At 35.0% G+C, this 22,049-nt stretch overlaps 2 protein-coding genes and 1 non-coding gene across 3 annotated transcripts; all 3 read left to right on the top strand.

Moving 5' to 3' along the window:
* Window positions 1-481: 481 nt before the first annotated feature.
* On the top strand, window positions 482-6,057 carry LOC141606004 (heme oxygenase 1, chloroplastic-like). Its single transcript, XM_074424964.1, has 4 exons — window positions 482-1,286; window positions 4,519-4,742; window positions 5,408-5,515; window positions 5,794-6,057. Exons 1-4 carry the CDS (start codon window positions 854-856, stop codon window positions 5,884-5,886), a joined length of 858 nt encoding a protein of 285 aa, XP_074281065.1. The 5' UTR covers window positions 482-853; the 3' UTR covers window positions 5,887-6,057.
* Window positions 6,058-7,981: 1,924 nt separating this feature from the next.
* LOC141606005 (embryo-specific protein ATS3A-like) lies at window positions 7,982-12,105 on the top strand. Its single transcript, XM_074424965.1, has 4 exons — window positions 7,982-8,212; window positions 8,951-9,058; window positions 9,724-9,964; window positions 11,754-12,105. Exons 1-4 carry the CDS (start codon window positions 8,060-8,062, stop codon window positions 11,846-11,848), a joined length of 597 nt encoding a protein of 198 aa, XP_074281066.1. The 5' UTR covers window positions 7,982-8,059; the 3' UTR covers window positions 11,849-12,105.
* A 589-nt stretch (window positions 12,106-12,694) lies between these two features.
* TRNAR-CCU (transfer RNA arginine (anticodon CCU)) lies at window positions 12,695-12,767 on the top strand. The gene has a single exon. It is a non-coding gene; the product is annotated as a tRNA-Arg (tRNA).
* Window positions 12,768-22,049: the final 9,282 nt, after the last annotated feature.

Raw genomic sequence — 22,049 nt, 5'->3', positions numbered from 1 at the left:
CATCTTAAAATATGAAAATATTAATTTTTGCATTTTAATGCGATGTAATATAATATTTTTCTCTATTAGATACAAATAATAAAGTTAAAGTCTTATGAAATTACAATAACACTGAAAAAGTATTTTTTTTTAATCGAAAAATGTTAGTCAGAAAAAATCATGGTTTGATTTATGAGAAAACATTTAAAAAACAAAGCATATAATTTTACTATTTGTTTAACTTAACTTATTTTTTAAGAAAATGAAATAAAAATGGATCTAAAGGTAGCATCTAGATCTCGACCTTATGATTCATATCCATATTCTTATCCATTGGATCTTAAATATTGCGATCCATATCTAATTTGTAGGATCTGAATCTCAGGATCTTGCGATTTCATTGCAATCCCTAATCATAACACTCAATTTTGCCAATTCTAAATGAAACCCTCTTCCAAGATTATCGAACCACTAGATTTTTGGATCGAAACGACCTAGTGTTACTCTTGTTGACGTTGTCTCTACCATCATCATTCCATCTTCATCCAAATTTCAATTTCCAAAATCAATTAAACCCTTAAACACAGACACAACACACAGCCTCCCATACCTTCCATAAATAGTTTATTTAATTAAAAAATACAGCTTTTCTTCCTTTAAAAACACCAATAATTCATACAAGCATTCATCTCAATTAAGCAATCAAAACCCCATTTTTATTAAAAAAAAAATCAATTTCAATCAATCATTGTCTAATTGCATTACTATTTTATTACCGAAAGTTATACCCTTTAATCTTTTATACTCTTGCGTGAAAGAAAGGTTCATCTTTTTTAAAATTTCCCTAAAATATTATATAAAAACTCAAGCTTTAATGGCTTCTTTAGCAACAATCCCACAAACCCACATCTTTACCAAAAAACCCAATTCAAATTTGCATAAATTAACCCCAAAGTTTCAATCTTTCATCATTTCTTACAATAGAAGAAACCCTAGTAATTTAGGTATGGTTTTGGGTAAAGTTGAACCCTTGAAAACAGTTGCAGCAGCATCAACTGTAGTTGCAGCAACAAGTGATGAGAAGAAGAAGAAGAAGAAAGGTTTTGTTGATGAAATGAGGGCAGTTGCTATGAAGTTGCATACTAAAGAACAAGCAAGAGAAGGTGAGAAAGTTGCTAAAGGTCCTGAAGAAAAATCTCCTTCTAAATGGGAACCTAGTGTTGATGGGTATTTGAAGTTTCTTGTTGATAGTAAGTTGGTTTATGATACTTTGGAGAGGATTGTTTTGGTGGCTCCTGTTGATTATTGTAAGTTGCTCTCTCTTGTGTTATTCCGTCTTTATCGGTTAATAGTTTACGTTTGCTTTATTTTGTGACGGGATAAAGGGAGTATGTGTTTTGATTGTTTGATTGGGTTTATGTTGTTGGTTGGTTAACGTTGATTGATTATATTTTTTATTGTTGGATTGTTGGGCAATAGTATTGGTGCAAAACTAAGGAGTTTCATGCCTTTAAGGAACTCTTTACCCATTGATTTTCGAAGTAAGGAGTTTCTTATATGGAACCGGTTTCTAAAGTATAGAATATTTTCCATCCATGTAAGGAATTTCTACCAATGAGGAAAAATAAGAGGTTTTGTGTGTGATGATGTGTACTGATGTGGTATGAAACTTTCACTATTGGTATTGCTTTTCTGTTATGGGGTTTGTGTTGTAGCAATACATGAAGTTTTGATTGTTTAATTTCATTGTATGGTTGGGTGTTTTTTTTTGGTTGAGATTATGTTCTGTTTGTTAAATGATTTTGGATGATTGGATGGATGGTTATTGGTTTGGAATCAGGTTACTGATGTTTGATTACTGAAGTTCTCTGGGTAGCTTTGCGTGTACTCGAGTTTATAAAAAATGGAGTTAGGAACTTAGAAGTGTGATTTATGATTATGAATTTTTGTATTGTCATGGTTGAAAGGCATATGTATTGGAATTATAGGTTGTGCTAGATAGCTTATCTGGGAGAGTGAACTTGTAACCCGACCTGACTGACCATAGAGCTGTGTTTGTAGAATTGGTGGTAGTGATTTGAAGTGCCTACCTTGAGTTTGAATTACCGACCCCGTTGCCAACAGTAAGAATTAGAACTTCAAAAAGGAATATGGGAGTCGCTTGGGTTGGTGTAATTGTTACTCAGAAATAAACTCAAAAAGGAAAAAAAGAGAACAATGACTGTGGCCTGTGGGTACGGGTAGATTTGCAGGGGTGAAGGGGAGATGAGGTGGTGGTGGGTGATTATTACCCTTATAGGGTAATTTACCCTAACAAGAGGTAACTATTATCCCTTAATAGGGTAGTTATTAGTTGATCAACTTCGTACTTTATCCTCCACCTCATACTTCTCTATGTATTTTTCCTCAAGTACTCCGATAATAACAATTACTCCTAATATTCATGTATTTACATGTTAGATGCCTATTCGAGAGGATAAATGCTTTACGTGTAGGAGTATGAATCTACCTCTATATTAACTTGAATAAGTTCTTTGTAGAGAATTAACTACATGAATTGGGGTTCGACTTTAATTATAATTGAGAGATGCAGCTACAAATTAGTTTGTCCTGTGTGTAAGGTATCTCCTACAGGTTCATAGATTATTTATTAAGTACCTATTGACAATTGAAGCTTGCCAAGTTCCTCTAAAATTTGTACTCCGCACTTGAGAGTGTTTTTAATGGAGTTCACTGATGAAGTAGACTTGTGCTGAACCACTCATAGATTATCCCCCCTATTCCTCTATTCTTTGAGCCATATACTTCCAGATGAGTTTTTGTAAAATAGATATTGCACGAGCCTAATGGAGTTCCTCGTTCAGTTACATAATATATATACACCCGATACCAGATGCTATGTATTGGTGTCAAATAAATATCATTGAGTTTGTGTATTGTGTCGTTTTGGTCTGTTTACTGTCCAATCCTAATTTCTACCTTTGATAGTACTTATTTGATCTTTTTTATGCAATCTTCAGCCGAGACTTTTCGAAATATGTTTGGCCTTGTAGAGTTTGGTCTTCAGGTGTCTTTTTTCACTGCCAGATCTACCTTACGTCCTTACATGAATCATAAAGGACATTCAATCAATTAACTTTTGTCAGTTTTTTAATACTCCGTCCGTAACTACATGTGCGCTATTTGAGGAAGTTTTATATAACAAAAATTACAAGTGGCCATACTGTTTCATTTTCCCTTGTTCTTTTATTATTGGCAAAATTATTTTCTTGCATACGGGATGTATTTTGTCTGCCGTCTTAACAATGGTTATTGTAAACTGTGTAGTACATTGCAACGGCGATATGTATAGGATTGTAATTTACTAGACTCTTGAATGCGTGTTAGAATAGAGGGGGATCCATAGAAGTAAAAGAAATCGCAAGTGGCATTACATGTCGTCTTTAGATTTTAGATAGCATTTACAATTAGTCTCCTATAAGACGTTCTCATATTAATCGATGTGAGACCAGCCACCGACCCAATTCAATATTATCCTCATCCACATACCTGTTAATCCTCTAAAAGCTGAAATTACTAAATATGAGACAGTTTCATATGCATTTTTACGTTCAAATAGCCAGATAGATATGTCTTATACTCTTATCTATGGAGCCATATGTTTTTTTTTGGGATATTCTCTCGTGTACCCCCGAACTTTTTCGTTTTCTATGGTGTACCCTCGTTTTTTGCAAAAAAAAAACTTTGACCGACAATAATTCTCTGTTACGAGTTCAGAAAACGGTAATTTTTTTTTTCAAACCAATTATCTCGTCAAGGCCTTCAATTTGAAAAAAAATTCACCGCTTTTTGAACTCGTAGCCAGTAGTTATGGTTGGTCAAACATTTTTTAACGAATAAACTTTGACCGACCATAATTCCCGACTACAAGTTGAGACGTCGGTGAATTTTTTTTCAAACGGAAGACCTCTTAAAGACAGTCAATTTGGAAAAAAAGTTTATCGTATTCTGAACTTATAGCCAAGAGTTATTGACGGTCAAAGTTTTTTTGCATGAAAAGAAGGGTATATCATAGAAAATGAAAAGACTGAGGGGTACACGAGAGAATATCCCTTTTTTTTTTAATATTTATTTTGGTTATAGACACCATACTAGAATGAGAATCCTTGATGCCAACCATTACCCTGGTGTGTTTGAATTGAGTGATTTGGAGGGAAAAGAAAGGGAGGGGGAGTACGGGATTTAAAATCCCTTGTTTGGATAGGAAATGAGGGTGGAGACCTGAAGGGAAATTGTATCCAAACACCCACACCTCATTCCCCTTCCCCTTCCCCTTCCCTTCTCTCCCTTTCCCTTTCCCTTTCCCTTTCCCTTCCCTCCTTCCCCCTCCCCTCCCTTTCCCTCCACTTTTGCAATCCAAACACGCCCTAAGTTTCTTGTTTGGCCTGATGTTGGGCTCCATTCTTTGCCTTTATTTGATTCAAACCTTCTTATGTCTGTTATATCACGTGTAATAGATTTTTTTTTACTCGACTCTAGATGCTGAGTTCAGAAACACGGGATTGGAACGATCAGAGAAATTGGCAAAAGATTTGGAGTGGTTCAAGGAGCAAGGTTATTCTATCCCCGAACCATCTGAACCTGGTGTTACATATTCAAAAATTCTTGAAGAATTAGCCGAGAAGGATCCTCAGGCATTCATCTGCCATTTCTACAACACATATTTTGCTCATTCTGCTGGGGGACGCATGATTGGTAGGAAGGTATGACTTTTGATCTGAAGTTTAGATTCAAAGTAGATATCATGAGAATACACTAATCCATTATCCAACAACTTTAGATTAGAGCCTCGTCTAGTGCTAATAATCTGGTTAACATGCTTGTGGCTCTCTAAATCAATTTTAGCTTCTAAGACCGAGTCATTTATAGCATTTAGAAAATAGCTCACTAAACACTCTATGCTTTTAAGTATTGTGAAGTAGAAGACTGTCATACATGTTACACTGTTACAGTATAATTTTCATCATCCGTCATGATCATCCTTTTTTGTGTCTCTAACACAAGGGTAAGACTATGAACATCTGCCCCCCCTTGCCCAGCGCATGTGTCGGCAGGAACCGTTGAGGGCCTTGAGGCGCTAAGGTTATGTCTTTATTTTGTACCACGGTGGGAACCCGTGGACACTACACTTTTACCATGTGAGCACACACAGTGTTAACCACTGTTGTTAATCAGAATGACAAGCTCTTATTTGAAAAAGCATAATCTCAGGCAATTGCTCCTGTGAGGGTATGAACCGAGACCCGGTAGTTATTCATTCATGTTCGAACAAGTTGAGCCTATCTGTTGGGCTAGGGCATTGTTGTTCGATAGAGAGGATTTAATAGTGAGATGTCTGCTTCAGCGTTTTAATCTCTTTTATTATTAGGTGGCTGAGATGATACTTAACAAAAAAGAGTTAGAATTCTACAAATGGGACGGCGACCTTTCCGAGTTGCTCCAGAATGTGAGGGAGAAGCTAAACAAAGTTGCTGAAGTATGTTTTCTCTCTTTTACTAGAATTATTCAGCCTGTAGTTTCTTTGCTAGCCAGCCTTGTACATTATTCATGCTTGTGTCAATTGTCAAATGTCAACTGTTAATCTATTACGAAGCTCCATCCTTATCTGGTTAGATAACCTATATGATCTGTCATTATCGTTTTCGCAATCATAACCACCTTTGCTTTATTGATAACTCTTGAGTAACTAAATAGATATGGCAAATTGGCAATGAATATTGAGTAGCTATTAAACCCATGTTGATTTGGTGGCAGGGCTGGACTAGGGAAGAAAAGAATCATTGTTTGGAGGAAACGGAGAAGTCTTTCAAGCACTCTGGCGAGATTCTTCGTCTAATACTAAATTGAATCATTTTGGGATTAAGACTTTGTTGTCCTCGTTTCTTACTGACATGAATCATGAACTTTACGTTCACGACATGTTTATATTTCCATCCTGTCTTTTAACTTATTTTCCGTATTCTGTGGAGAACTGAAAGTTGATAAATGTGCATATAATCAAAATCAGGTTCCACAAAACTGCCTTTTTTTTGTCTGTTCAGTTATATATGCTTGAAATATACTTCATATGATTGATCATTGATGCTCCGTATATTAGCAAACCGCCACAAGGGGTGGGTGGAGCTCAACTAGTAAGCTATGTTACTTGACTCGCGCAATCTCATGCTATATAAATGAGAAGAAACATGACTACCAAGTTTTATATGAGACGGTCTCATATGTAGTCTTTCAGTACTGTGTGACCTCACACATGTACGATACTTCGAGTAACAAACTACGGAGTAAGAGCTAAGACTTTATGGGCTTGAGTGCTTCGGCATATGGGCTGCAATTGTATTTTTGGCTCGGTGAGTCAGTCGGGTTCATGTATACTTTGGGTTGAATTCGTAACGTCATTTGGGCCTTTCGCAAACGTTAATTAAGTATTCTTAAAGAAATGAGTGGTACACTCGTGTTGCACGCGGCACACCATGAAACACTATACAAGACACTTAAACTTGGGCGTGAATATTACACCGCAGCCCATTTATAACCTGAATCTCGTGTCAAATCGTTTGCTATTCTACCCACCTAACCTTTTTTTTTTGGTTTTTTTTTTTTTTTGTAAATCATCGGTGAAGTTCAAAATCAAGCCGGTTATGACCATAAGGGTTGCAAGATTCTCTCTTATGAGTTTCTAATATTGCTGTGAAACCTTTGATTATTGACATATCTAAAAACTGTTTGTAATAAAGTATTGTACAAGGTACTTCAAGCCCATTTATCAAACAAATCAAGCTCAAATAATGAAATTCATAAATGACCAAATGGCCGAATTTGTTGAATCTATTGTCATCAACAATTACTTTCTCTATTTCATTAAATTCTATATATTTACTTTTTAGGCATTATTCATAACTGGAGTGAAATAATGAATCTTTGATACAACTTCTAATATATAGCATCAAAGATAGTCATGTGAGATCTTGTTTAAATTGTCTTATCGATTACATTGTGAATATCAATTTTTTAATCTTTTATCAATATTTAACTAATGATATGAATAAAAGAAAACAGACATTGATAAACGTGTATAAGCAAATGTATAATATTCAATGGAATGGATGAAGTATAATTTTATTTCAATGCTATTTGAATCACCGATTTTAATCATCTCCCTCATCTTAAATAATGAAAGTGAGGTGATCATATATCAAAAAATTTATCTAGTTTTTTAGTCACCCAAAAACCTAAATACAATACATACAAAGTCCTCATTTAGCTAAGATACAATTTGCGTACACATACTCTTTAGCGTGGTATAAATTTCGTTAAAGTTATTTGGTTCAAAAGATAGTATGAATATGAATTTGATGACAATGAGGTATTTATTCATATACCTATGTCACACTTGTTTGGTACGACCATTTCTCCCGGCGTATGGTACATGAACTTGAAAATTCGGGAGAGAACCGAGTATGTGATTTTAAAGGATTGAGATTGATTTAAAACCAAGTAAATTTTACGTTTTCAAATAACCAATATTACCCATTTAACTTTATTTTAGGATGGCGCTAGTTTAAATTATTCGTAATTCAAATTATCACACTATAAGACAGAACAGTTTCGTAAGTTTAAGTTATCTTAACTCCATGTCTCCATCTATCTATGATAAGAAAAGTGTTTTCAAACGCCATAACTAAGCCAAATATTAAACCTTTGTTCCTCACAAGTCACAACCCATCTGAATAAATATACGATTACTATGTAATCTTAGTTAGTAAGTAAGCTCGTTAATTTTGAGGTTGAAATTAAGACATTATAAACCAATAAAAATTAAAAAACTTTGAAAATTCTAATAGAAAAGATTATATTTCTCAATGATTTAGTAGAGGGCAAATTCTTTTAAGTTACGACCTTGATTGGGTAATTTAGGGGGAGTTTAAGAGCTCACGTTGTACTATAAATAGAAACATCATCCTTCCCTTCAATTTCTCCAAAAATTGCGAGATTATTCGAAGGACTATTCCAACAAATAACAATGGCAAAACATATTTCCTTGTATTTTCTGGTTACCTTGATTTCTACCATCATCTTCAACGCTTCATCAACAACTCTCCCTTCTGAAGCAACACACACTATCCCATCTTCTGACCCACTTCCTCTGCTTTCTCTCAGGATTAAGCCTAATCTGGTTTGTTATTCACTAAATACTCTTCTTTTTTACTTAATTTTTTAATAATAAACTTATTTAGTAAATACCCATTTAGTCATTACTTGTCTTAATTACCAAAAAATTAAACTTTTTTGGTTCTATTTTGATGCATTGACACTTCCCATTTGCTCCATCTTTTCGCATTATGAGGTGTGTGAGTACCCAGAGACCGTTCTAAAAGATGATTCATGTTAGCCGACCCAAATCATTTTGGGATTAAGGCTTTATTGTTGTAACAACCCTATTTAGAAATAATCAAATTAGTCAAAAGGTGAACTTTTTTGGTTCTATTTTGATGCATTTACAATTTGACACTTCCCATTTGCTCTATCTTTTCGCATTCTGAGGTGTGCGATTACCCAGGGACGATTCTAAAGGATGACCGACTCCAAATTATTTTGGGATTTAGGTTCTGATGTTATTGCTGTTGTTGTATTCAGTCATTTTGTTCATTAACGAGTCTATTTAGTAATAACCCAATTAATCATAAGGTTAGGTACAAAAATTTGATGTTTTTGGTTTGATTTTGCTGTTTTGACACTTTTGTTATATCTGATTAATGCATACTTTTTAAACAGCAAACATAGTAATAATATTACCCAAAAGTCAGAAAGTGGTTTAAGACTTTTAAGTGCAAAAGAATTGATTTTTTGGTTATATTTTGTTGCATTGACAGTTTTGTTTTGTGATTAATGCTTAATTTTTGTAAATATTCAGACTGCATCAAGCTGTTCTTACAGGGTTCAGATCACTACAGGCTGCTCTTCTGTGAAATATACCAGAGATCAAATTAGTTTGTCTTTTGGTGATGCTTATGGCAATCAGGTATACTGTTAATGAGCACAAATCCTTGTCTAAGACGTTATTGTACAACCGTTCTTTAGGAGACTTACTCGGGACTCGCTCGTGAATGATTATGATGATTCTTATAGTTATTAATCCATATGAAATAAGAAATTTTGGATTTTAAGTTGTTTTTGCATGTGAAGTTAGATTTTGGGTAATGGGTCTTTTGCTGCTTCTGATTGATTAGCTGATTGAGTTTCAGTTCTTTATTGGGGGCTTATCTAATTATTGCTAATTAGTTTTGATTATAAGATTATTGCTAACCTAGTATTGAAGATAGTCTTAGAAGTAAGTTAAAAAGGGTTACTGGATTCGCTTAGTTACCCTATGAATCGCGAATACTTAAGAGTGAGTTCTATCCCGTCGCTTATTTAAGATACACATAACACACATTCTGAAGAGCGAATAACGAATTGGTAAGGGCGTATTCATAGCGAATCCCGTAACCATGTATAAAACCCATGGAATAAATTAGTTATTATGACTGCTGGGTAGTTTTTGGATTTTGGTTTAGTCAGTTGATTGTTTAAGAGTTCATAGTGAGTTCTTGAAGGTTTGCAAAAGTTTGATATGCTAACAAAGGGTAATGTTTATTAAGCCAGTTATTGATTTTCCATGCTAAGATGTATTTCATGTAATTACAGGTGTATGTGCCAAGGATAGATGATCCTAATTCACACACATTTGAAGCATGCTCCACGGACACATTTGATATTACTGGTCCATGTACTTACAATGTATGCTATGTCTACTTGTACCGGAGGGGTACTGATGGATGGAATGTTGGGAGCGTGAGGATTTCTGGCCGGAATACGAGGACTGTGACCTTCACCTACAAAACTTGGCTACCAAGTGATGTTTGGTGGGGATTCAACTACTGCAATGGTGCGTTTGCCTTCACTTTTGTAGAGAAATAGAAAATGAATAAATGAGTGCTTATAATATCTAGATAAGACCAAAATTACTTAATATTGGTGTGTTGTGTATAGCCACTGAAATTACACCGTCAAAGGTGTTTCTTATAGTTTTATTTGTGTAAATTCAGTGGCGAATCTTAACAAAAAAAAAATAGGGAGGCCAAACTTGAATCATTAACAAAAATAATAGAGAGCCGCACTTGAAAACAAAACATAAATTTCGGGGATAAGGCCCCTTTCCATGCCCTTCCAAGATCCTCCTTTATTTGTGTTTATTAATATTAATGTTGCGACCCTGGGCAGGTAATAGGCTGATTTTCTGGTTAATTTTGTTGTGTTTGTCTATTCGTTGGCCGTGGCATCTCTGTTTCAATTGATGCATTTTAATGGCAACCATTGACTTTCATTTGGTGCACCGTGCAAGATGTCAAAATTTGACTTCTTTCTCAGTTTCTCATTAATGGCCCTTTAATATCTGCCTGCTCTATGTGTTCCTTTACTCTAACCTATAATTGATACGGAGTAGTCAATTACTTACTAGCTGTTGCATGAGAACTGCAATACCTGTAGGAAATACACTACGTTTATGAGACGGCCTCACACTGAAGTTGTGTGAGACCTCCCTTTTAATGTTACTATATACTCCGTAAATTTTTAAAAGGACTGAATAATTTCAGTCATGTTCAAATGGTATTGTTTGTAGGCCTCATCTCTTAAATGACATGTCTAGCTCTCTCATAGTGAGCGACTGTTTCTTAAGATACTAAAGGAAATAATACTCTAGAAATAAGAACCTTCACATTATTCGGGTCTTTGTTGTCAATTGTCATATGCAAACCTTACATTTATTTGAAAGCTTACTTTGCGTCCATGTACTTGAAGTAGTAGTAACAATGAAGGAACAGGTGACTAAGCACGAGGGGTCAATATTGCCCTTACAGTCAAACCTTCCCATTTACTTAAAGAAGTACTGATGAAGAACAGATGGCTAATTACGAGAGGACGATCTAGGCCAATGGGAATAGGTTTAGATCCCTTGAAGTTCATCCTAAATTGAGTCATGAACAAGTGATCTTAATGATTTAAATCTTTCCACAATTCTGGATAGGAACAATAATATCCCTTTCTCCTTCATTGTCCTTTCAAGATAATTTCGGAAACAATAGTCAAATATCCGTTTTGGAAGGAACCATTCTTTTCGCTATCATTTGTCTGCTAAAGGTCTTAACTTATTCAAGAAAACTTCAAGATTACATTTTGGATACAAGATTCTATTTTTCTTTTGTAGATAAATCTTGAAGGGTTCTTTTCTGTGTTAATCCGGGTTAGGTGTTTGTGGGAATGAGTATTAGTGAATACTGATCACTTGGTTATCAGGTCGTCCTGATCAGGAAGCTTCTACTTTTAACTTTTTGAGGGAGTCATGAGAGCAGATTTTGATGATGACCGCTCAATTGTTTTATTATCTACTAGTTTAGACCCCGTGCTAGGTCACATTAGCTTCGTAGGCTGGCTGCCCTTCTTTTCTTGTGAAAAATGTCAGTTCTCGATGTAATTCTTGACGCAATTTTATCATTGGTCGTCTTGAAACAGCAACTTTTTATTCATAATATAAGGATAAAGCTGCGTACCCCTCACCCCTTACCCCTTAGTACATTTTAAGTTTGATCCATCGTTTACTAGTTGTGTCGTTTTTGCAATTTGATTTTCATATTATTTCAAAGAGCTGACTGACAAACTGTTATCTATGACTGCAGGAGCTCACTCCCAGGGGTTTAAGAAGCCTCCATTAAGCACTCTTGCTTTGACCGTTGTACCCCTGCTGTATTTCTTGCTGGAATGGTTGCTCTGATGCACATGATACTTAGATCTTACTCCATAATAAGGGATTACCATTGTATTTTCCGTCTTTTTAGTTTTTGCGAAAACAATACGAAGAATTTTTTACTAGAAACATGAAAGAAAGTGATGTTTTTGTAAAACAATTATGTACACTGGTTGCTTGGAGGTAGATAAGATATGTGATCTTCAAGATTTAGCGGCTACTGGATTTTGTATGCTCCTCTTGCAGTCAAGCACGCAAAATGCGAATGGTCTTGTTCTAGACCATGCTCGCTGCACACGGGTAAAGGCTTGAAATTATGATTGATGCTATAAAAAGTCTTATTATGTGAGACGATTTCACACGTAACATAAACTCGGATATTTATGCTTTCCTCATTTATTTTGTAATAAATCACATCTTCGACGGAACTGGCGGCCACATCATGATCTCGGTTGGTGTGCAAAAGCATAGGGACTGGTGATTATTAGCTCAAAACACTGTCGCCAACTTTGAAACCTTTACAAAGGAATGTGTTGTATAAATCTAACATGATGCTCGCCATGTCTATCTAATGCTTATATGCCTCGGGATTTTAGAATATCGTCCCAACTACTCGTACATTTTAGAGAATCAAACTTGATACCTCTTGTTATGCCAAGGTAACTTTTCACCGGTTGTTCTAAGTACTCGAGTACTTAATTCTTCGTTTTGATGATTAGGCTATTTTCTCATTGGATATGAATATATGATTATTGTGATCTATGTTATGAAGGAGCGAAATGAAAAAATCGTCTACAATTAGTTTTTCCTTTGCTTCTACGAGTATTATAAGATAAGAAATAATTAGAATTACCAGGAGATAACAAACAAGCAGCGTCTGTAGCTCAGTGGATAGAGCGTCTGTTTCCTAAGCAGAAGGTCGTAGGTTCGACCCCTACCTGACGCGTTACTTTTTTCTTTTTACAAAATTACCTACCGATATAAAAAGATAAACACATACCCATTAGGTTTTTTTTTTTTATGGAATTGTCCCTGCAGCACACAAAACCTATTTTTCTCACCTCCCATCAGATCCATGGTATGTGTGTCAACTGGATGAGAAGACGCAATCACGAACACCGTCCCTTCAGGTGGTTCATCCCAACTCTACGATTTACAAGTAATTTTAGTATGAAGTTATGGCCTTTCGATCGAATTAAATCTAACACAAAAGTGGCCTTTTAGTCGAATTAAATCTGACACAAAAGTCAAGTACCACCCTTTTTAAACAACAAAGTTGTAGCGTTTCCGTCAATTGTGATTTTGTTATGAAGTTTTAATTATGGGTCGTCGCCACCTTTGTCGGGGGAACATCCTCTCGATTTCTCGGTGCTACATTCGGCAAGGCTGCATGCCTACATACATGGTACCCGGCTACGTCTCCACTAGAGGAGGCGAGGAGCCCTTATAGCAGTGGGTTAATGTTTAAGTGTATCCATCCCCCTTCGGCAGTACCTTGCCATGGGCGGGAGTTTTAAACTGTCCATTGAAATGATCTCTGGGTGTTCAGTCCGCCTCCATTGAATTATCCACATATCACTGCAGGAACCTGAAATGACACAACTTTACCCGAATTTTACTGAACCCGAATTGACTCACAGAAATGCTATGTCAAGCAATCATCGATAAATGATTCCGAAATACTAACCAGTAACTTCTGCCAACGACTAACATAACATGTGGTAAAAATCAAGCCTAGGCAAATTTCATAAGCTCTATTGCAGCTTGCATCAATCGAGCCTAGGTAGCGAGCGCAGTGCTAGCTTTTGCTACAAGCCAGATCTCCCGACCTGATAGTAAACCTGTACAGAAATGATAAATAGCGACATTGAACGCGCCAATGCATCAAATTACATTAAATAAACAGAATTCTCTTATGACTTTTTATTTATAATAGCAGAATTTCTAATCAAAACTCCTACAACAACATTAAAATAAACAGTATACTTTGATCAAGGATTAAAAAAATACTCAGCTCTCAGACTAAAATGCCAAATTTTCACCAATATCAATACAAAAAAAAAAAAAAAAAAAAAAAAAAAAAAAAAAAAAAAAACAGACAAAGAGAGAAGCTGGTTTTGCTGAAGTGTGAAGGGAGTCACGGGAGTGTGCCATAGATGTCTGCCTGAGTTTGGCAATTGTGTTTGGTGATAACTGATAAACTTGGGAAATGAGGCAAGTTACTAGAGATACTAGTATAAATCCCGCTTGAATGCGCGGTTTTGTAGATGGACATATTAGAGAACATTATAATTATATTAATACAGTATTTAACTCCAGTTGACATTTAATTATAAAACTAGTTTAGGAGCCCGTGAAATCACGAGATCGTTAATAATTTATTGTTTTAATCAGCTTAAAGATTATGGACTATGAATGTTTATCTTCCAACAAATATTTATGCGTTATTTTAAGTTCTTTTTCTTGATTGAATGAATTAGAGTGTTTAGAACGATAAAATAAAATCTCAAAGGTGTTTAAGGTAGAGAAGTCGAGATATTGTGATAACACAAGAGAGAATAATTGTAAACAAAAATATGGCAATGTGTATAGGTAGTATAAATGAGGAGGGGAAGCCAAAAATTCATCATTTAAGAAAAAGTTAGATGTTAAATTAGTAAAATGTATTCATTATTAATAGGTATAAAGATGAGAGTAAACTAAAAAGTTTATTACATTTACATTCTTTTGTCACATTAAAATTTGTCATTTTAGGTACCATTTAATTAGATTGTATAGATTTATTTATAGATGAATGAATGAAATCAATGCCATGTAACTATAAATTGATAATCCACGTCACATTAAAATTTTCATGTTACATTTAATTGTATTTCTCATTTTAAGTACCCCTTTAATCAGTTAATGAAGTTCTGCTTTATTATCAAGTTGTCGAGTTCTATTAACAAAATCATAGAGCTATGGTACAAAGTTATTGAGCTTAACAGAATAATTATTAAGCTCAATAACTTAGTAAAATAACTCAATAACTTGTAAAATAGCTCAATAACTTTATGTAAGAGCTCAACAAAATTGATGCGGTTGTACAATGCTACTATACAACTAGTTGTAGGATAATATTTGTACCCTATAATTAGATTGTATAGATTATAGATGGGGTTTTAAGGCCGCCGCATGAAACTTCATAGTAAAAAGAGTTGCATATTCAACTAATAAAAAGTTGTTCAAGGTAATATTTTTAAATTATTGTGTAGGTGTTATGTAAAGAAGATTCATACCTATAATACGAATTTCATGCCGTTGTTTTGATATGTGAGTATGTATCATCCTCCTGCAATTTGAAAACACAAAAGTAATAAAAAATAATATTCTAATTAATTCAATATACAATAAAGAAAAAAAAGTAAAAAAATACTCTAGTTATCTATGTAAACTTTACATACCAGTTTTTGAAATAAAATGGAAATTGTGATTGTTGCATAATGGTGAGGGGAAAGCAAAAAGATCATCATTAAATAAAAGTAATAAAGTTAAATAAATAGGGTAAATTGATGACTAAAGTTATGAGAGGGAAAATTGATGACTAAAGTTATGAGAGGGAGATAAAAAGTTTGAATCAATTTTTTTTAATTTATTTTGTACGTTTGAGACTTTATATTTTTAAAATTTTTTTACTAATAAACATGTGACACATGATAATAAAAAATGACTTTTTTTTATGATACATGGCTTAGTGACATGACTTAGTGAAATATTTAGTCTTGCTTTTTTACAATATTGTACTTTACATGCCAATTTTTTGAATAACATGGAAATTATGATTATTGTTATATAATGGTGAGGGGAAAGTAAAAAGGTCATCTTTAAGAAGATAATAAAGTTAAATAAATAGGGTAAATTGATAACCAAAGTTATGGGAGGGAGATAAAAGATTTGCATCAATTGTTTTTTTTTTTTTTTTTTTTTTGTGTTTGCAACTTATATTTTTTAATTTTTTTTTTTAAAATTTATGAATGAGGTGAAATATATAAGATTTTGTTTGTCATGTTGAACTCAAAGCTGGTAATAATAGAAACTATACATATATGAAAATTAAAGGGTTAAACAAATAAAAAAAATGGAAAAATAAAAGAATAGGCGAAAGTAGTAACTTACAACATAACAATAAAGCGTTCACATCAAAGAAGATTATGACATTGAATCCTATAAAACACAACAAAATAAAGAGGTTTAGACTTAATTTACTAATAGAAATGTTAAAAAAAACCATTAAAAAAATCAATACCAAGATATACACAAAAGATATGTAATTTCATTTAAAGAGATGAATTATATATATATATAAAAAAAATGTTATAGCATTCATTAAGATTAAGAATTCAAGAGTAAGATGAAAGGTTGAAATTAGGTTACGAATTTACAATAAATGAGAGAAGAGGAAAAGCAAAGGTGGTGTAAATGCTTAATAAAACATCTTGAATGTGTTATTATTATTATTATTATTATTATTATTATTATTATTATTATTATTATTATTATTATTATTATTATTATTATTATTATTATTATTATTATTATTATTATTATTATTATTATTATTATTATTATTATTATTATTATTATTATTATTATTATTACTATTATTATTATTATTATAACTTAATTAGACATGAAATATTATAGCATATTAGGAGGTTTTTGAGAGTTGTCACATGGCAATTAAATACTAGTTAAGTTAGTCTTTTAATGGTATTTTATAGATGATTTAGCTAGTCATTTAACTATATTGTATAGATAGAAATATATCCCAACGCGTACATCGGCAATCTTAAGGCATTTTGGCAAAAAAATTGGGGAAAATGATATTTTGAAAATTGTATATGTAGTTGATTCATGTGTGGGTGGAGTAAAAGAACAGGGATTACTAATCTGATTTTGGGTTTTTTTTAAAAGAAGGAAAAAAGAGTGGATTAAGATATAATTTATTGATAGGTGGCTTTTAGTCGATATCTACGTGACATTTATAATCCTAGGTGGCTTTTAGTCGATGTCTACGTGACATTTAATAGGTGTTTCAAGTAGTCTTTTAATAAGATTTTATAAATTAGAGTGACACGCGGATTAAGATGTGGCATTGCAAATGCATACATGGCTTTTCCTTATCCTACGTGGCATTGTCTGCATGGCCTTTTGAGGCTAGCCTTTTAATAAGATTTTATAGATTTAAATTAGTATAGTAATGTTTTGTATTAAAAGGTATAAAAGAGTAGTTTCAAAACTTTTAATCCGTATAAGATTGCCGGTTTTACTCGAACTATTTTGTTAACTTTGTTTTAAAAAAATACTATTATTATTATATTATTATATCCACTAAAGGCGTAATATAACCGTTAAGTAATTATTGTAGCCATCAAGTGATACAAGTAAAAATGATGCATCAGGGGCATTGCATTCAAATTCTGGCGCGCAGGAGGGAATTGAGTCAGCATCAGGACAGCTCATCACATCCCATGTGAGTAATAAGTTGGATCCACCTGAAGGACTATGAGGACCACCTAAAGAAGTACAAGGAATATGGCACCACCTTCTAGTACGGAATTAATTGTGGAAATTGACAGATCATAGAATGGAAGAATTGACAGACTGTCCTAGCTTGGTAATCAAGGCATTCAGCCTATAAGTAGTAACCTGATGTAATAGCAGCTATATACTTGTTTTGTGAAACCTTTCCTATCTTAATGAAATTCTGAATCTTTCCCTTTTTCTATTGAAATCAGGTAGTCATCTTAGAAAAACTACTACATTCCTTAGCCTTAAAAAGCCTATCAATTTCAATTAATTGAACAGCTTTTGCATTATTTATTTATCAGTTGTTGCATTCTTTTTATCAGGTATCATTTGGCTATCAGAGCTTCCATCCTCTTGACCTGTGGAAACCTTATCAAAACAAAATTAGAGAAAACCTTAGAAAAAATCCCAAGAAAAACCAAAAAATATTTAACCCCTCTTTTATTATCTACACAAAAAACTCAAAAATTGTTAAAACAAAACCAGAAAGAAGAATCTCTTTCATGGCAGATCCTGAACTTACTCTGGAGGTCCAGCAACTTAAAGCCCAAGTGGAGACACTTATTCAGAACATTGCTACCCTGTCCTTGCAACCGACAAGGTTTGGAAACAACCAGAACTCTATGGTAAGATCCCCAACCATAAAGTTTCCAACTTTCAATGGTGATGATATACTGGTTATTTAAATGCGCTCAGTTTTTTTCTGTGACTGAAATAAGTGATGTACTGAAGGTTACTTATGCTGCAATGCATCTAGAGTCTAGGGCTTTAGCATGGCATCAGGCCTTTATTAAGAACAGAAAAACTGACAATACATTAGAATGGGAAGAGTACAAACTTGCTATTGAGGCTAGGTTTGATAATTCTTATGAGGATCCCATGTCCGAGCTACTTGTTTTAAAATAAACAGGGTCTGTTCAGTCATATCATGATGCATTTGATGTTTTGATTAGTAAGCTTGAGTTACAGCCTGATTATGCTTTAAGTTGTTTCTTAACTGGCTTAGAAGATAAGATTTCTGCCATGGTGAGAATGCTAAGACCTAAAACAATTTCTGAAGCTTATGGCTTAGCAAGGTTGCAGGAGGCTACAAACTCCTTATACTCAAAACCTAACTACAAAAATACGTCATATTCCCCAAACACCTCCAAACCACCTCTATTGACCACCCTAAAATCTTTTTCTCAACCACAAAAATTTCCACTAGAAACCACAAAAAAACCTTTCACAACCCCAAACAAAAACCCACCCAGATTCAGACCTTATAATGCTGATATAAAAGACAAAAAAGCCAAGGGCATTTGTTTCTATTGTGATGAAAAATTCACCCCTCAACACATCTGTAAAAACAAAAGGCAGTTATTTGTACTAGAGAATGAAGAAGAGGAGGTTATTATCGAGAAGGAAGATGAGCCATGTGAGGAGGAGGTTCCTGGTCAGATAGCACAAATATCAATTCAGGCCCTAGCAGGCCAGTCCCAATGTCAAACCATGAGAATTCCTGGCCAGGTGGGAAGGAGAACATTGAGCATATTAATAGATACAGGCAGCTCTCACAATTTCATTGATACTGGAGTAGCCAAGAGGCTCAACCTCAAAATGGAGCCAATACCTTGTTTTAATGTGTTGGTGGCTAATGGAGGAAGGCTACAATGTTCACACTCAATTTATGGACTCAAGTGGAAGATCAGAAACACTGAGTTCAGTGCAGATTTCTTTGCCCTGCCCTTAGGGAGTTGTGATGCAGTACTCGGAATTCAGTGGTTGAAAACTCTTGGCCCAATCACTTGGGATTTTAAGCAACTCACAATGCAGTTCACCTTTGAAGGGAGAAATCATGTGCTTAAGGGTGCACAACCCATGGGCGTAAAGGTCCAAAAGCAAGTGGAAAAAACCTTGGAGAATGGAGGGCAGTTGGCTTTGATTCAACAAGAAGCCTTGGGAGGAGGAGAGTTCTTTGCGATCTCTCTAACAGGAGAAGGAGACGGCCAGGAAGGAGTAAGGGGGCTCCTAGAAAGATACTCGAAGGTCTTTGAAGAGCCAAAGGGGCTACCCCCATTCAGGGAAGGCCATAATCATAAGATAATACTCAAGACAGGAGCAGAACCCATTAACATCAGGCCCTACAAATATCCCATGGTCCAGAAAGATATCATTGAGTCTATGACTCAAGAATTGTTGGAAAGTGGGGTGATCAAGCATAGTACAAGTCCATATGCCTCCCCAGTAGTGTTGGTTAAGAAAAAGGATGGTTCATGGAGGATGAGCGTGAACTATAGAGCCCTCAACAAGCAAACTATCAAGGATAAGTTCCCCATTCCTTTGATAGAGGAGCTATTGGATGAGCTCCATGGGTCTCAGTATTACACTAAGCTTGATTTAAGATCAGGCTTCCACCAGATTAGGATGGAATCCGAGGATGTGTTCAAAACTACTTTTAGGACTCATCATGAACACTTTGAGTACTTGGTCATGCCTTTTGGCTTAACTAATGCTCCCTCAACTTTTCAGAGTCTAATGAACAGGGTGTTTCAACATTATTTGAGGAAATTTGTGCTTGTCTTCTTTGATGATATATTGGTCTACAATATGAACTGGGCTGATCACATGGAGCACCTTAACTTGGTCCTTCAAACAATGGAGAAAAGTAGGCTATATGTTAAGCCAAGTAAATGTTGCTTTGGGGCTAGTAAGTTGGAGTATTTAGGACACATTGTGTCTAAGGAGGGGGTGGCTACAGAGCCTTCAAAAATCATAGCAGTAACCAACTGGCCTACACCCAAAAATGTGAAGCAATTGAGAGGATTCCTAGGCTTGACTGGATACTATAGAAGGTTTATTAAAGGCTACGGAGTTATTAGTAAACCTCTCACAAATTTACTAAGGAAGGATGCCTTTAAATGGAATGAGGAGGCACAAGCAGCATTTGAAAAGCTTAAAGGTGCCATGACAACTACCCCCGTGCTGACACTACCTGATTTTACCAAGCCATTCATACTGGAAACAGATGCCTCAGGGGATGGCATTGGTGCTGTTTTAATGCAAGATAAGCATCCCATTGCTTACATAAGTAAATCCTTATCTCCCAAATACCAAGCTTTATCTATATATGAGAAAGAGTTGCTACCATCATCCATGCTGTCACCAAATGGCATCAATACCTAGTGGAGAGGGAATTTGTTATAAGAACTGATCATCAAAGTCTCAAGCACCTATTAGAGCAAAGAATAAATAATCCCCTGCAACATAAATGGCTAGCCAAGCTGTTGGGCTATGATTACACTATTGAATATAAAAGGGGAAGGGAAAATATTGCTGCAGATGCCTTATCCAGGGTTAATAGTTCTGAGTTATCTCAATTATTCATTAATTCGGTAAGCACATATCTTTATACATCATTGCAGAAGGCATGGCAGGAAGATAATCAGTTAGTTGCCATCATTGAGGAGCTCAAACAAAATCCAAACTCACACAAGCACTTCACATGGAAGGGAGATCAATTAAAAAGGAAAGGGAAATTTATGGTGGAAAATTCCCAAGAACTACAGGAGAAGTTAATTTCTATAATGCATGACTCTATGCAAGGGGGACACTCTGGGGTAGAGGCTACATATCAGAGAATCAAACAGAAGTTTTATTGGAAGGGCATAAGGAATCAGGTGCAGGAATATATAAAAAAATGTTCAATCTGCCAGCAATGTAAATATGATAGGGCAGCCTATCCAGGAAAGCTCCAACCCTTACCAGTCCCGAACTCTATTTGGACTCAAGTGAGCATGAATTTTATTGATGGACTCCCAAGCTCCATGAGGAATGATTCTATACTTGTGGTAGTTGACAGATTGAGTAAGGCAAGTCATTTTATCCCTTTGAAACACCCATATTCTGCCTCCGAGGTAGCATAAGCCTACTTTGATCATGTGTATAAGCTTCACGGAATGCCATAACAGATAGTCTCGGACAGGGACCCTATCTTCATTAGCAACTTTTGGCAAGAATTGTTTGCTGTACAAGAAGTGACTCTCAACGTAAGTTCAACATACCACCCCCAATCTGATGGGCAGACGAAGGTGTTAAACAGATGCCTTGAGACTTACCTACGATGTTTTTGCCATGAAACACCTCAGGACTGGTGCAAATGGTTACCTGCAGCTGAATTTTGGTACAACACTTCCTACCACTCATCACTAAAATGTTCTCCTTATGAGGTACTGTATGGTCAACCACCCCTATCCATCTTCCCTACCTTCCTGGAGAAAGCAAAGTGGATCCAGTGGATAGAATTCTACTAGCACGAGAAGAAGCACTACAGGCTATCAGACTCAATCTATCTAGAGCCCAGAATAGAATGAAGCACAAGCAGATAAAAGGAGAAGTGAAAGAGAATTTGAGGAAGGGGAATGGGTCTATTTAAAGTTTCAACCATACAGACAAACTTCTATGGCAGGGAGAAGTAACCAGAAACTTTCCAAAAGGTACTATGGCCCTTACCAAGTCTTAAAGAGAATTGGCCCTGTTGCTTACAAGTTGGCACTACCGGACACAACCAAAATACACCATACATTCCATGTGTCTCTGCTTAAGAAATTCCATGGGTCAGTTCCAGATCAGATCACCATTCCAGAAGTCAGTCCAGAAATTAAGGAACCTGAACTAATCA

The sequence above is a fragment of the Silene latifolia genome, chromosome 10 (genome assembly GCF_048544455.1).
Source record: "Silene latifolia isolate original U9 population chromosome 10, ASM4854445v1, whole genome shotgun sequence".
In the NCBI taxonomy this organism is placed as follows: domain Eukaryota; kingdom Viridiplantae; phylum Streptophyta; class Magnoliopsida; order Caryophyllales; family Caryophyllaceae; genus Silene; species Silene latifolia.
This window is presented reverse-complemented; position numbering and strand designations above follow the sequence as displayed.